General features: G+C 35.9%; 1 protein-coding gene across 1 annotated transcript in view; it reads left to right on the top strand.

Annotated features, from left to right (window-relative positions):
* Arsj (arylsulfatase family member J) overlaps positions 1–16240 on the top strand; it is a 74680-nt gene extending 58440 nt beyond the window's left edge. The window contains exon 2 of the mRNA XM_074041588.1: positions 11144–16240. Coding sequence (XP_073897689.1) covers positions 11144–12545 — 1402 coding nt within the window. The 3' untranslated portion in view covers positions 12546–16240. The remainder of the gene's footprint in view (positions 1–11143) is intronic.
* The last annotated feature ends 1532 nt before the right edge of the window (positions 16241–17772 follow it).

Genomic DNA, 17772 nt, shown 5'->3' with positions numbered 1-17772 from the left:
AAGGAGCTTCCAAGGACCAGTTTAGAAACCTATGGCCAATAATGGGTGTGTCTTCCCAAGGTAATAGATGCAGCACTTCTGTAATATTTTGGAAACCTATCTGTTGTGATATAAACAAGGAATAAGAAAAAAAATTGATAGAATATCCTAACTGAGAATTTTCACTCAATTTTTCCCTCTGATAGATGAGATAAACATTATTTAATAATGTTATAGCAGTCCAAGAAAATTTTGAAGAAGAAATTTACCTCCACATTTTGAATATATCAAGATACACATATTAAATTAACACTGGAAAGTCTAACTCAGTTAACTAATAGGTCAGTTGGTCTGTTTCTAAGTATTTATAACTCAGCATACCGGAAGTATACCTATGGATTCAACATCTATCCTCCTTTTAACAAACTGCCTCCATTCAGAATATTTCTTATTTTGCAAAAATAAGGCTGAATAATTGGCAAGTCACTTAAATTGCCATATAGGGTAATGCAAATTATTCATTTGCATTTCTCTGTAGGCATTTAAAGGAACTGACATGTTAGTCAAATCAAAGGAAGGTAAGAAAGCAACTCCATGAACTAAATTTTGGTTTGATGTTTGAAAATCCCAATCTGACTACTAAGAGAATGGGCAAGACACTGTTTCCCCAGCAGCAGTCCCCTGTTCTGCTTTGGTTTGGCTTTGGTTTCTTCACTTCCACACAATAGAGAAAAAAGGGAAGGAAGCTGTGGAATTAAAGGAATGATGGACAAGGAGGATGAAAGAAATGGATATATAGGAAGAGCTAGTTATAACTAGCACTAGCACTTACATAAAATTTTATAATTTGCAATATGCTTTTATGTTTTTTGGGAATCTATAACTGACTTTGATAATTTCAATTTTTGTCACAGGATATTAGTTAGAGATAATTTCTTTGCTATATCTTATTAGAGTAAATTTGGGAGCATCAAGCATGGTTTAATATTTAAGCAACTGCCTGGTCTATATCTTTAGTGTATTTTGTGTTTTTAGAGATTTAAGCCTGTACATTTTTAAAAAATTGATCTTATAGTATTCTGTGGCCATCTTGAAAATAGCAAGAAAAAAATTTGTTTTGACAATATGGATGCACGGAACATATGTATTTTTGAAATAGTCTCTGTAAATTAAATGATTTTAAATGTCCCACAGAGTTTCTTCTTAAGTTTTTTTCTGCAAATAATTTTACAAAAGAAGAGCCCATTACTTATATAAGTATTTATTTTGACAGATGCTTGGTAGTTAGTGATTTTTATACCAAATCTTACTTTTTAAAGCATAGGTCTTCGAAGGAATATCCCCCCCCCAATCCTACAAAGGAAAGAACATGGAAGAAGGGAAGTAGAAAGAAGACCCTCCAGTGGGGAAGTAACTTAGTTTCGAATGGAAAGGATTTCGAGAAAAGAACCACTTAGTGTGATTTGTAGCCGTGTTTCCATGGAGACAAACGTGACTATTATCAGTGAGAAAACACTACAGTGTCATAAATGTTAACAAAGTGTGGATGAGCAAGGCAATTGAAAGAACAAACACCAGGTACTGATGACCAAGAAAAATTATCCAAAGGCGGAAATTTACAAGTTACTCAACAAGATGTCCTCATTTGTTTGCTCAGTGAGGGGAACATTGTGTCTGGCTTTGAGAATACAATTACAGAAGCTGTTTAGCTCCCTGCATCCCCTTTCTTCTGGTCTAAAGGTAGCCTTGTAAGTAGATGTCCCTGTTAGGAAGAACACTGGGCAGATGAATGCTTCCCTCTTTTTTTGCAATTTTATTTGATCTTTTTAATTTAAAGATAATTTGTTGCCTTGATAAAAGTTAGCTCCATATTAATCTAAGGAATAAACCAATTTGTTTGAGAGCCAGTCATACATTGTATTTACATAGAATTTCATTTATGTAGAAACTCATAAAATAGAAAGTAAACGTTTCTCTTCTCTAGCAATGGCTATCTCGGTGGAAACAGTTTGATGTAACTTACATTTTTTTCTCCATATGAACGTACAGACTCTCACATTCATTTATTCACTTATTCAGTAAGTATATGGATGTCCAATTATGAGCCAGATATAGTTTTAGGTGACATGATATAGTATACCATGGAACAGCATTCCCCGCCCTCATGGCACTTACGCATTTTTATTAAAGTGTAGTGATACAATACACACTCTGCCACAGCCATTGGTCTTTCCCTCAACATTTTATCATAAACACTTCTGCAACAGCATTATAGACAAACCTCTTGAAATAGTCTAGGTTCATACTCTATACTTCTTCACATTCCATTCATGTCTCCACTCCTTAAGTTCTGGGTGTTTTCTCACAACATTATATTAGAGTGTGTTTGCAAAGTGATACATGCTTGTTGATGATTTTCAGTCTTTGCCTTTCCTGGCTTCTCTATAGTATGTGATGTCATAAATGCTATAGACCTCTCCTCTACCACTCCAGTTCACACAGTAGATGTTTCATCTCAGACTTTTGCTAGTACTTTTTGCTTTTATTCTAAATGTGGGTATTTTCTGAGCTCCATCTTAGTCTCCATTGTATTTTTATATGTTCTCTTTATATGGACTACAACCCATAAACGGATGAATTTTAAATCTTTACTTCACCCTACATACCTTCTAGGTATCCTACAGATACCTCTAGTGAAGCAGAATTGGCTCATATCTGCTTTTTCACACCTGTTCCTCTTCCTGAGTTTCATAACTCAGTGCAAGAAACCTCCTCACCCAGTCACCCAGACCAAACACATTGCACTCAATTTTAACATTTCCCTCTCCCGTGCTTCCCAGATATACTTTATAACCCTACCAAATATCATTTTTTATGATCTCTAATTTTCCCCTTATCTTGTCTTCACTGTCTTTAATCCCAGTTTTGACTGTGATCATTCATCTCTTAGAGTGGGATAAAACTCCCTGACTATGTCTTTTTTCACCTCAACCCATTGTCCATACTCCAACCAGAGTGGTTTTTCTAAAGCAAGGCATTTGTTGTTTATCCTGTTTGCAAAAGTACTCTGTGCCTTCCTGTGACCTTTGCACTAAGTAGAAATCCTTGATACAGCTCTATGTTGCAATATAGCTCTCTTGACATTTAGCAGTTACTTGCCTCTAAAGACTAATCTCCCATCAAGATATGGCTGAACCCTTGCCCTTGTGCTCTGAACTATCAATCCATAGAAAGCTACACTTCCTTTTGCTTTTTGCCTTAAACATTCTGCTCCTGTTTCTGAAGCACTCTCTGTCTTCCCTTCAGCTCTTCACCTGGATGGCTCATTTTCAGGCAAGAATCCTCTGAGATTCAAGTTCCCTTGATAAGGTGTTTTGTTTTTGCAATATTTGGGCTTGAATTTGGGGCCTTATGCTTGTTAGGCAAGAACTCTACCACTTGAGCAATGCTCAAAGTCCTTTCAGTTTTAGTGTATTTTTTTTTTTTTTAGATAGGGTCTTTTTTGCCACTTCTGTTCCACATCATCACCCAGTAACCCTATGGATGCACTCAAACTCTAATCAAACATGGCCCCATGTGAGAGATTTCTGAACCCTGCTATGAGCACTTCTAGAAGTCTGTGATTGTTGACTGCAACACTTACAACACTTACTGCTGTCATGATGCCCCTGATGATTTCATGTCTGTCTGTCCATTGCACTCAGTTCCTTGGGTCAAGGACCATTACCATCATATCTGTGATCCCCAGAGTTAGCACAATGTCTGGCAAATACGGACAATGAAGGATAAGTGAGTAATTCACCCATTCATTTATGAGAAGAGAAATTAGGGATGGTCTTGTTGTGACACTCCTCCCTTAGCTATACCCACCTCCAGAAGACATAATTGGCAGAAAGATGAAATTAAGGCTTAGACATAGAATTAGTCTTTGAAAGAAGAAAATCTTTTAGAGGGAAGTGATAAACAAATACCTTTCAGAATATTAATTATATTTACCTGACTTATGAATGTCTGACTATAAAGTACAGTCTCATGTACCTATTTCCTTTCCTTTGGAAAATCAATTTATACTCCAATAGTGGGTTATTTTGTACTCTCTAAACATCTCGAACTTCAAAATCTTTTTTTTTTTTTGAGCAGTTTGGAAAATATTTAGTGTCCCAAGCCATAGTATAATAGATCAAATGGTCCTAAAATTTATTGCTGAATAGAGTGCTTAAGTTTATTCAAGGATCTTATTAAATTTGGAGAAAATGTCATTAGTTAATAGACTCACAGAGAGTAAGACAGCTCAAGAGCAATTTGTGGGTTTAGGTGTTGTTTCCCTTTACTTAAGGATTTAAAAAAATTTTTTTTTGTTTATTCACATGTGCATACAACGTTTGGGTCATTTCCCCCCACTCCCTGCACCCTCCCTCTCTCCCGCCCCCTCCCTCTCCCCCCCCTCACTACCAGGCAGAAACTGTTTTGCCCTTATCTCTAATTTTGTTGAAGAGAGAGTGTAAACAATAATAAGGATATCTATAAGGACAGCTATATGGGAAGTTGACTCACATTGCTTTCATGTACATATGTGTTACATTCTAAGTTGATTCTTCTCGAACTACCCTTTTCTCTAGCTCCTGGTCCCTTTCTCCTATTGGCCTCTGTCACTTTTAAGTTTCTGCATTAGTTCCTCTGCATTGAGGACATCAAACGCTATCTTGTTTTTTGGGTATCTTGCCTATCCTCATACCTCCCTTGTGTGCTCTCACCTCATCATGGGATCAAAGTCCAATCCCCTTGCTGTATTTGCCCTTGGTCTAAAGTCCACATATGAGAGAGAACATTCAATTACTGGTCTTCTGAGCCTGGCTGACCTCGTTATGGACTTCTTGGCATTCATATTTTATTCCACTTATAAAGCTGTATTAAATATGTATTAAGTTAAAACACTAATGTTGTGCTAAACATTCTTAGACAAAGAGTGTTCTTTAAAAACTACAATATCTAGCACCTAGGGATACAAATGAATGTGAAAAAATTACGAACTCTTCACATACTGTCATGCCAACCTGAAAGGCCCGCTCACCCTTTCTCTTTCACATCGACAGCAAACTGAGAATAATGGTGGTCTCACTTCATAGATTTGGCGTCAAGGCTAGGTTCACTATTGTTTTATGGAATTTTCTTCACATGGTAGGCAGTCAGTGACAAAAAAATCCACTGAACTTCAAAATTATTTCCATTATCTTTTAGCCTAGATGCTGCAAACATTCAGGCCATATAATATCAAAAAGACCTATTTTCACATTGATTTTATATTATGCAAAGAAAGAGCCTAAATATACACCAGTGTGTTATGGAAACTCTTTCATCAAATACCTGTGTTTTACATAATACACTCAGTTGATAAAGCTTTTCTTGGGTTATATGGATGTCTTAGTGAGATATGAACCATAGTCATGGATTCTTTTTTGGCAGTGCTGAGGTTTGAACTTGGGGCCTCATACTTGTTAGGCAGGTGCTTTAACCATTGAGCCATGCCCTTGCCCTTTTAGTTTTAATCTTTTTTCAGATGTTTATACCAAGCCTGCTAGGCCAACCTGGACCACAACCCTCCTATTTACACCTCCCCCATAATTGGGATTATAAACATGAACCACTACAAAGGGTTTATTGGTTGAGATGGGGGTCTTGCTAACTTTTTTGCCTGGGCTGGCCTCAAAGTGAAATCCTCCCAATCTCCACCTTTGAGTAATGAGGTTTATAGATGTGAGCCACCATGTCCAGCCTTGGCCCATAGATTCTTATAATGTGTCCAATTTATAAATAAACAATTGTATCTAAATTGAGGCACGTGCTTAAATATTGAATGCTATTTCCATAATTGCTCTAGTTAATGTCAAGTAAGATTATTACTGCTCAGAATTTATGCAATGTCTTTATGTAATCTAGTATCTTACTAGTATTTTCTCATTTCTCTATCTTGTTTTTTTTTTTAATTTAAATTCATGGTCTAAGGAATCCAATTTCTTGGATCCATTTACACATTCTTAAACAACTATCAAGTAAAAAAATTTTAACTGAAACTTTTTTCCTTAGGTTTTCTCGCACATCTTATATAAATTTTTTAAATAATTTCATATACATAGAAAAAATGGCAAGTACAGCACAAGTAACATTTTTCCTGAATTATTTTGAATGTTAGTTGCCAATACGAGGACCCATCATCCCTGATACTTTACTGTCCATTTCCTACAAACAAGGATGTTCTATATTAGCCACAAAACAAGCATGAGAATCAGGAAATTAATATTGTTATTCCCATTTAATTCTGAGATTCTGTTTAAGTTTTGCCGGTTCTCCACATGTCCATTTTTGTAACAATTGCAATTCAGAATCACTATTACATTTAGTTGTTGTATCTCCTTAGCCTCCTTCAAACTGAAAGACCTCCCAGTTCTTCCTTGAACTGCATAATCTTAGAGTTAACATCACATTACACATCTTTGGCTGAAACAGCCCAGAAATAATAATGTATTCTTCTTGGTGCATACTACTGGTGAGGTACCACCATACACAATTTTGGTTTATCTTATTACTGATGATGTTAGCTTTGATAACTTAATTGAGATGGTGTCTATTAGGCTCTTGTCCTTATACAATTACTAATTGCTTTATGAGGAGGAGCTTTATGTATATATATATATGCCATTCCATATCAAATTTTCTTTACTGATCTATATCTACATGGACTCAGTATTTCCTATTTAGTGAATGTAACTTTTATTAACACTATTTATTTTTTGTGCTCAAATTGCTCAAGATTTGACCACTGAGAGACCTTCCAATCAGGCTTCTGCATCCTTTTAACATATTCCTATCAGTCCTTGAGGCTTTCCTTATTTTTGTATATATTTAACTTCCAGGGCATTTAGACTACTTTGAGTCTTGATTCTGCCACTGCTGGTGTTGACTATTCCTCCTGATAATAAGCATCTCTTCCACACCTATATTCAAGTCATAGGCAATAGTTACTAATGAGTTGAGGCAAAAGAAAGGGTCCCATGGTACTGATCCAGAAATGGCTTTGTAGATCAGGGGTTTTCAACCAGTTATTCAGGATTTGGTGGTATATTTTGAATCATTATCTCATTAGTCTTCAAGCTAGTTGCTGCTGTCAAGGTGAAAGTCACTATCAAGATGAACACTCCAGCTAGGCACCTGTAGCTCACACCTATAATCCTAGCTACTGAGGAAGCAGAGATCAGAAGGATGACAATTCCAAGCTAGTCAGGACAAATAGTTCAGGAAACCCTGTCTCAAAGATACCCAACACAAAAAGGTACTAGTGGAGTGGCTCAAATGATAGAGTACCTACCTAGCAAGTATGAGCCTCTGAGTTTAGTACTACCAAAAAAAAAAGAGAGAGAGAGAGAGAGGGAGAGACAGTCCAGAAAGCTCTTCTCTGTATTTCAACCATATCCTTCTGAAATGAGATGATTTGTTAGGATTTTTAATAGGAAAAGAGACAAAGAACCTCTAGCTTGTTCTCCACATGATTGGCAGGTGTGGTCTTCATTCCCACCTGATTCCAGGGCCCAGAGAATTTATGACGTGAAGTCACCCCACTGTGATCATTATTCACAGTTCCCATGGTAGCATCAAAGCTTTTGAAAGTGGGGGGGGCACCAACTTGTTTCTTGCTACACATTATGTATGCAGTAACATTGCTTATCCATGAAAATTAATAAATACTTAAGGTTAATGCAAATAAATTAAACTAAACTTTAAATGGGTCTGTTTTATGCACCATGGAAAAATACAAAAAGCCAAAATACTGGATTCAGATCCTTAGGACTCAAATTGTAAAACTTGGGAAAGCCACTAAGTTATTCTGAGGATTTTTGGAGTTGTTGTTATTGTTGGGTTTTGTTTTTGGTTAAATGGAACATCACTACTACTTTGCAGACTTATGGAGGCCAGAGAAAAATCATGTAAATGTAAAATTTCTGCTACAAAAGATTATCATTCTTAACATTAATAGAGTTGATTTTCCATTATTTTATAAGACAAGAAACATAGGCAGATTTTTCAAGTGCTACATCATTCAAAGCCATTTGCCTAATACAGATCCTTTAAAAGAAGAAGAGGAAAAGGAGAAAGAAGAAGAAGAAGAAGCTGCTAATATGGCAGGCTTTTTGTTTTTGACTCTGCCCAATTTGTCCTTTTCAAAATATTCATAAATCATCTTCTTAAAAAATCATTCTAGGGCTGCTGGAGTGGCTTAAGAGGTAAAACACCTGGCCCGGAAGCATGAGGCCTTGAGTTCAAGCCAGAGTACCAAAAAAAAAAAGTCATTCTCAACTTTTCCTGTGATCAACATGAACCTCACTATCCACTTTGAAATTTCTTCTGCTTTTTGATTGGAAAGTTAGAAAAGATTTGGTTCTCTTAAGACTGCTGGCTTCTTTCCTCTCCCCCTTGATTTTTCAGGAAGTACTAATATTAACTAAAAGAAGAAAGAAAACATCAAACTTTCAGACTTAGGTCTGCTGTTCTGGAATCAGTGTCACAGCCTGGTGTGGTCAGGTTGAGGGAGGTGGGAAAAATATCACAACTTCTCTACCTCTCTATTTTCCCATCTATGAAATGAACATACAGAATCTGACTTCTCACTGCAGTAGTGGTGATTAAATACAGTCATACATATGAAGGAAAGTCTATGAATTATGAAATTTTTTACAAATACTATGTTGGGTAATCAAAGTACTCATGATGATCATAGTAACAGTTGTCATTCATTAAATGTACTCTCCTTCCTTGACCTGTTTCTCTTTCAATATCCATAGCAACCCAACATGTATTTTTACCCCTATTTTACAGATGAGGAAACTGAGGATTAGAGGAATTAAGTACTGCTAAAAGTCCCACAGATGATAAGCTATGGAAATACAAACCCAGTTCCTGTCTCATTCCAAAACCTATACCCCTTACTCAAGTCCTAAATTCTACTTCAAGCTCCCTCTCATGTGACCCAGAGGCTCAAACTCATATTAGCAGAAACTGCCTTAAAATCTCTCACCTGTTACGAGCTGCTGCCAATGCTTTCTGTTGCAGGTTCCAACTTTTCCAATATGAAAAACATTGAACTTTATGGAGAACACAGAAAGCACATAGTGGATTAATGGCTCTGAATTCTCATTTATCTGCTAACACTACACTATCTATGGAAAACAGCAAACCCCTTTTTGTCCCCTGTTTTTCATTCAAATATGTTCTGTATTTTATTTTTTCATGAGCCTCTAAGTGAGAAAATGACCTTTTGCTTTACCACTAAGTGAGAAAATGATCACTTTAATTAGAAAGACTTGACTTGGCTAGCCTTTTAAGGAATTGAATAGACATTATAATTAAGAACATTTTCTGCCTATGATAATTGTTTAGTTAACTCATCCCCATGAATCATTTCCAAAATTTTTATCCATACAGATTTCTCCCCTTTTAATTGTCTCCAAGTTTGCCCTGATAAAGTGTTATGAACTTATCATAAACCTGTACAAAAACAGCTGTCTAACAGGTGAATATTTTAGATCCTGAACTGGATCAAAATTATTAAAAACATTAATAATGCCTTCTAAATAGGGTGCTTAATAATACTAATGGAATGTTTATTTTTTTGGGAGTTTATTGGATTTTAAATTACCACAACTGTGATAACTGTGCAGCTTTGACAGCTAATAATAAGTTAAGTAGACAGGGCTTGTATGAATGTAACTTTGCAATAGTGACTAGCTACCACCTCAGCCCCCACAAAGCCATCACAGTGAGTCTCCAATTAACACTCCAAAAGAATTCACAAGTGCATTACTGTCATTTGAACATTTAAAACTAAATTGAATCATTTGCCCAAAGTATGTGTAACATGTTGACCATTCAAGTTAAATCACTGTATTTTTTTTTTAAGTCAATGTTACTCTTTGTAATTTCACTCCAAGAACTCAGAACTCTTTTCCATTTATCTAAACAACTTTTGGCAGATCTCATTTTTTAAAAAATATTTCTGTATTTTCTATTATAAAAGTATTTTTTAATTTATATAATAACTCTAGTCAATCACTCTTAAAGTGTCATGAAAAGACACTTGTGGACCCAACTGAAGATTCACATACATATGTGGTAACAACCACTTCTGGGAGAAAGCCCTTGAAAAAGTATCTTTGGAGAAAATCACATGACAACAATTAATATTCACAAATTGCAATGTGTAGAAAGGTTTTCTTAGATTATAAGTGTAATAAAAGTGAGACTGTGGGAAAGCACTGCAGAAAACACACATAAGAGCTCATTTTCTGCTAATATTGGAAAACTATAATTGTCAGCTCTCACTACAACATCTGTTCTAAAGTGGCTTTTCAACAATAAAGTATTCAATAGCAAAAAAAAAAAACCCTCTTTTTCTTTTCAGAGATGTAACAGTCTAACAGGACTGAGTGTAAAATATTGTTTGACAATCAATCAGGAGGTTTTGTATAATTTTCATATGTTTTTAGTATTTAAGAATGAGTTTGAAATAAATGATCTCAGGAAATAATTTTGGAGCTATTATGAGATCCCAGATTGAAAACACTAATAGTAAAAGTACTCCAATTCTGTGTACTCTTTCTCTTATCTTGTTTGTTTTCTGTCAAATAATTAAAAAACTAAAGTTTATTTGAATTAATTCTGTTATAATGACTTTAACACTTTGAGAAAAGCAGTGAAATCTTTGCTTCAAAAATACTGACTTAAAGGCTGGAGACCTGGCTCAAGTGGTAGAGTGCCTTCCTAACATGCTCAAAGCCCTGAATTCAAACTCCAGTACTGCCAAAAAATATGTACTGATTTAGATTCAAATGCTAAACATAAAACTCATTACAGCACAGCTTTTATTTCTTTGTTTACATATTGTGGTTCTGGGGGTCGAACCCAGGATCTCATGCATGCTAGGCAAACACTTAACCACTGAGATACATCCCCAACCCTAGAATAAAGCTTTGAGTCAAGAGTAGAAATGCTGAATTGATCACATATTATTTGTTGTTAAGTTAATCTTCATAGAAACATTTAATTTAGGGATCATTTTCATGTGCCAAGTATCTCTTTTATCCTGCTCTGACAAATTGTTTGCTTTTTTCTCAAGGTATCAGATACACACAGGGCTTCAACATTCAATCATAAGACCTACCCAACCCAACTGTTTACCTCTGGACAACGCAACCCTACCTCAGAAGCTGAAAGAGGTTGGCTACTCAACCCATATGGTTGGAAAATGGCACTTGGGTTTTTACAGAAAAGAATGCATGCCCACCAAGAGAGGATTTGATACCTTTTTTGGCTCCCTTCTTGGAAGTGGTGATTACTATACACACTACAAATGTGACAGTCCTGGGATGTGTGGCTACGATTTATATGAAAATGACAATGTTGCCTGGGATTATGACAATGGCATATACTCCACACAGATGTACACTCAGAGAGTGCAGCAAATCTTAGCTTCCCATAGCCCCACAAAGCCTATATTCTTATATATTGCCTATCAAGCTGTTCACTCACCTCTGCAAGCCCCAGGCAGGTATTTTGAACACTACCGATCTATTGTCAACATAAACAGGAGGAGGTATGCTGCCATGCTCTCCTGCTTGGATGAAGCAATAAACAATGTGACCCTGGCTCTGAAGACCTATGGTTTCTATAACAACAGCATTATCATTTACTCTTCAGATAATGGTGGCCAGCCCATGGCAGGAGGAAGTAACTGGCCTCTCAGAGGTAGCAAAGGAACATATTGGGAAGGAGGGATCCGAGCTATTGGCTTTGTGCATAGTCCACTTTTGAAAAACAAGGGGACAGTGTGTAAGGAACTTGTGCACATTACTGACTGGTACCCCACTCTGATCTCACTGGCTGAAGGACAGATTGATGAAAACATTCAGCTAGACGGTTATGACATCTGGGAGACCATAAGTGAAGGTCTTCGTTCACCCCGAGTGGATATTTTGCACAACATTGACCCCATTTACACCAAAGCAAAAAATGGCTCCTTGGCAGCAGGCTATGGGATCTGGAACACTGCAATTCAGTCCGCCATTAGGGTGCAGCACTGGAAGTTGCTCACCGGAAATCCTGGCTATGGTGACTGGGTTCCCCCTCAGTCTTTCAGCAACCTAGGGCCAAACCGATGGCACAATGAGCGGATTACCTTGTCAACTGGCAAAAGTATATGGCTTTTCAACATCACAGCTGACCCATATGAGAGAGTAGACCTATCTAGCAGGTATCCAGGAATTGTGAAGAAACTCTTAAAGAGGCTCTCACAGTTCAACAAGACCGCAGTGCCTGTCAGGTACCCCCCTAAAGACCCCAGAAGTAACCCTCGGCTCAATGGAGGAGTCTGGGGACCATGGTATAAAGAGGAAAACAAGAAAAAGAAAGTGAGTAAAAATAAGGCTGAGAAAAAGAAAAAGAAAAGCAAGACAAAGAAGAAGCAACAGCCAAAAGCTCGCTCATTTCCACATTGTCGTGCAGGTGTTACTCGTGGCTAAGTATAAATTTTTCCCATTTGCTCTCACCTGTTTGCTAAGAAACCAGAAAATCTGGCTCAGAAATATCACTGCCATAAATGTCAGATTTATTTTATTTTTTCTTTCCTTGTTTTCATGTCATGCCATTCCAGTGATTTCTGCTTCCTGGCTACCACATGGAAAACTATTATAGTTAGTGTCAAAGGTACTAATTCCATAAGACATCCCTGAAAGAGAATGTAGACGTTTATTTCTCTCCATCCTTTGTAAAAGGTGGTCAATCTTAAGTTTATGCTTCAGTCAATCAACGAAACACTACACTTGAAGTCATGAGAGGAGTCTATTTAACTTGCGATGGACAAGCTTGCTAATTGGATGGAAATGACAGGGTAGTATGGTTTAAAACTACTTTTATATAGTCAAAGATTGTATCACCTCAAAAGCCTTGGAAAATATATTTTCTAAGTTAACTTTTGCATCTCTATCTTATGAAAGTTGGGTTTTTAAATTAATTCTATTTCATGTATCATTCCTTGTCCTGTGAAAATAAGCTGTTTTTCTCACATGTAAACAGCTTGTACCTCGTTTTATCACACATGAGGGAATGTTTGAGCACACTGCCAAAAATGAATGTAACTCTTTTCTAAACACTTTAATAGAATAACATTTCAGTATAAAGTTCATAATTTATTTTTGAAGAAAAAAATACTATTTTGTTTTCATAAAAAGTTATGCAAATGACTTTTATTATTTTATTTTTATTTTCTACATACCATTACTAGAAGAATTTTATTTCACTTCTTCAAGATTACCAAGCACTGTAATATTATAAATTACTTTAATATTATGTGAATTCACAGAATATAACAAGAAAATTATTGTTAAAGTAATGAACTCATCATTGTTCAATCATTATTTTGAATGTGATAAGATGAATATATTTCTTAGAAATTACTTGGAAATTCAGTGTTTGTGCAAAGTTAATGTAACTTTATTGTTTCTACCATAAACTATTTATGTATGCTAATTATTAAAATGATTTATTTTATGGCACTAGAAAATTACTGTGGCTTTTCTGATGTAACTTCTAGACTTGTAGGTAAAATTGTATTATTCATCTCAACAGGCAAAAGTCAAATAGGCAGTTGAAGGTATGGTTTCCTAACATGGTAATGTACCCAGGATTTTACAAAGAGAGGTTTTTCCACCTAGCTACTGCATTGAGAAAGGTGCTCACTTACTAATAAATAACATTTATAATGTATAGACTCTAAAGTAGACACGGTGGGGAGAAACAGCAATGTAAAATGGTGGATCCTGCCTGGAATAGTTAAAAATCTACTTTGGAACTTAAGTATGCAAACACCATGAGAATTAAAGGAAGATTATCTATAGTCAAATTTATCGAGGGCTATCAAGGGGCAAATGTGGTTCATATAGGCCCTGGAGCTTTCTTTGAAGAGCCCTCTCCTATGCAGATGCCTCAAGCCACACTTGAGTCACAGATTGCAAGGACTGTGACCTATGAAGCTACAACTCTGGTAAGAAAAGGGATGTGACAGTGTGGCGGAGTACCATTAAATCTACATATATAAGAACTCTAAGGACGGGCCTTCATAGTTTCTGGAAATCTATAAAAGAATCTGCCAACTAGTACTTTCACTCACTAAGTAAAATGGGCAAAATGATTTAAATTCCCTTAATTTTAACATTTTATTTCTAGAATATATAGCTCCATTTTACTGTAAAGTATTAAGTAGTAGTTCCTGAAATTTAGTCTTAAAGGAATATTGTCAGTGTTTTTCCTTCTAAAAATAAAATTTCCTTCTAAAAATGCTGTGACCAGGGTTCTGATGAACAGCTGAACACTGCTAGTGTAAGCATAGAATATTCTGGAAGTTCCTAACAAGATCAAAAGTAGGAGCAAAGAGACAAATTAGGTTATGAAAACTAATTCATTTTGGAGCCCAGTAGATTTTACCTGTTATGATGCGATTATAAGTTCCCTACAAATTACCATATGTTCTCAATGAAAATAAATCAGCCTATAGTTTTCTATCTGGAAATGGCTTTAGGGATATTGATTACCATTTTAAAGAAAGTACCTGCCACCTGCACAGGGCTCTGGGTAAACTGTGATTTAAGAGAAGTCTCAGTGTCTTGCCCTTAAGAAACTAAAATATAATATAATCATCATGTATAAATAATGAACAAAAATGTTTCCAAAATGCTGGCAGCATATCACTAAGCATTTTAATATGGTCAGGAAGGAAAAAACAATACACTTGTCCTAATCAACAGAACTATGTTATCCTGGGGGATTTATTCTCCAGCATCCTCCTCCTAAACCAGATCCTCAGGATGCATTTCTAGCCTGTCTATGGCTCTTTTAAATGTAATATGCACCTTTTAGACCTCTGACCCTTTTCCTAGGATAACAAAAGAAACTCCCACTAGCTCTGTCAGAAGATAATTTGTGGATGCAGCTATGTGTCTGGAATGATAAAAGATATAAAAATTCTTCCTTCAAATAAAAACAAACAAAAAAACACACTTGCAGCATCTCTTAAAAGCAGTGGAAACATCTATCCCGGTCTGTGAAGTCTACCTAAAGACATTGCTTCAACTGTATTTATTTACTTTTTTGTCATTTTTCAAAAATAAAAATTGAACGTACTAGTTTTCTCCACCAGGCCCCCTTTAAAAATTTTAAGAATATAGAGGAAACTGTGTCATTGAAAGTTGAATACTTAGGTAGTCAATGCATTTTAATATTTGATTTTCAAAGATATAAGAATCTGTCATCCAGATTGATTCCCTAAGCATTTTATTTATAACATTCTTAAACTCACCAATAGTGAATTTGTCACTCACAGCCAAAATGAGTATTGAGGGAAAGAAAAAGTTGATCTGCAAAAATCAGCAAATAAAATCCATATGTCAAAAGTTGAGAGTTACATTGTTTCCTCTTAGGGAAAATTATATCACAAAATTCATTCATTCAGCAACATTGACCAAGTCTTATAGTCTGTCAGGCAATCAGTGTGTCAGCTGCTTGGGATATATCAGTGAAAAAAAAATGTATAAAAATTCTTACCTTTGTGCAGTTCACCTTCTAGCAGGTACTCAGTAATAAACATAAGCAATAAGTAAGTTATATGCTATACAAAACATTGTGAAGAAAGAAAGAGTGCATCAGATCCAAGGAAGGATTCACTCAATACCTGGTACTGGAGATTGAACTCAGGGCCTCGAGTTTGAGGCAGGCACTCTACTACTGCTCCAGTTCAACTCAACACCAAGTTTGCACATCCATTTGTTAAGTGCCTCAATTAATACTATATGCAGGTGTGTGGTAGCAAGCATCAGGCTGGGTCCCTGCCTCCAATTAGTGTCCTTCCTCCTGGAATAAAATAACCAAACTCCTCCTTCTCCCCTCCCGTCACCACTACCCTCCTTTCCTGATTGATTTTTCTCCATAGCACTTCACATGGTTTATTATGATTCATAGTTTACTGACATCTTGTCTTTGTTGCCCATTGCTTCCCACTAAAACATAAGCTTCTTAAGTGATTAATGTCTATTCTATTTACATCTGTATTGCCAACATATAAAATAATGGCCCACTCATAGAACTCTTTCTATATACATCTTTGAATGAGTAAATAAAATCACACATATCCATAATATTCAGCTACATTTGATTACATTTTCTCTTTCCATTTCTTGTATAGGGATTTCACTGTTGAAAACAGAATTAATGATCTTTAAATACTGTTCTTCATAATAATAGCAGTGATATAAAGTACAGAAGTTTCTAGCATTATAAAAACTAACTCTAACAATGCAAGGTTGTCAGAACAGAGTGTTATAGCAAAGACAAGCAAAAATCACACAAAACTGAAAATAAATTTTATTTATATAATCTTTATTACTTAACAAGGTGTGTTATTATAATACTAGCTAGCATATTATAGAATACACTGATTAAATGAGAGTTTCCAGAAAGAAAAGACAAGAGCGGAAATAATGACTAGTTTCTTTGTATGAAGTTGTGAAAGGAAAAAATTAATTAACAAATAAACTTTTATGTCTTTATAGAATTTTGAAGATAAAATGGTCTGTGGCTCACATCATTAGTCTTTTATTACAAAGCTCTCCAATGTGGTGGACCAGGAATTCTGCTTTTTATCTAGACATTTTTTAAGCATTTTATTGGCTGTGTCATCTGTATGAAGTTGATTCATTGGTTAGGTATGGTATTATTTAAAGCATGACACCAAAATGTTGCCTTTGGAAATTAGGCAGATTTGAACATAACTTCTAATTCTTAATTTCATCTCTCTGATTTGAGATTTCTGTATTCTCAAATTTTCTACGGTTCTATAACATCCTCTGTCATTTCACTTATGTAATTTCAGTTAAAAATCAACCCTGACAGTTGAAAAGAAACAAGAATATCTACCTATGCATGCTATGTAGAAACTCTTTAGCTGATAATTATAAGTGGGGAGCATCCTAACTATGAATCAAATAAAAGTGAAATTTGTCTTTCAGGATAAAAATGCAAAAACAATCTTCAATGTGATTAACATCATATTAATCCTTCCAGAATCAAGGCTTTAAAAAACAAAGTCTCATCAGGCACAGTGGCTCACACCTGTAATCCTAGCTACTCAGGAAGCAGAGATCAAGAGGATTGCAGTTTGAAGTCAGCCCCAGGGAAATAGTTCATGAGACTCTATCTTGGAAAAAAAAAAAAAAACACCACAGAAAAAGGGCTGGTGGAGTGGCTCAGGTGGTAGAGCACCTGCTTAGCAAGCATGAAGCCCAGAGTTCAAACCCCAGTACTACCCTACCAAAAAAAAGAAAGAAAGAAAGTTCCAGCCTATAGTCAGTGGCTCATGCCTGTAAACCTAGCTATGTGAGAGACTGAGATCCATCACAGTTCCAGGCCAGCCTAGGCAAAAAATTTTGTGAGACCCCATCTCAACAGAGAAAAGCTGGGCACAGAGGTGCACAACTGTTATGCCAGAAATAGCAGGAAACTTAAAATAGGAGGGCAAAAAAGCAAGAACAAAGGAAAAAAGGTTGGAGGCATGGCTCAAGTGGTAGAACACCTGCCTAGCAAGCATGAAGCACTGAGTTCAAACCCCAGTTCTGCCAAAAAAAAAAAAAAAAGAATTAAAGTCCCTTCAGAGCCAGGCTTGGTAGCTCAAGACTGTTAATCCCAGTGACTCCAGAGACA

The sequence above is a fragment of the Castor canadensis genome, chromosome 9 (assembly GCF_047511655.1).
Source record: "Castor canadensis chromosome 9, mCasCan1.hap1v2, whole genome shotgun sequence".
NCBI lineage: Eukaryota > Metazoa > Chordata > Mammalia > Rodentia > Castoridae > Castor > Castor canadensis.
Note: the sequence above shows the minus strand (reverse complement) of the source record. Positions and strands in the feature narration are given on the sequence as shown.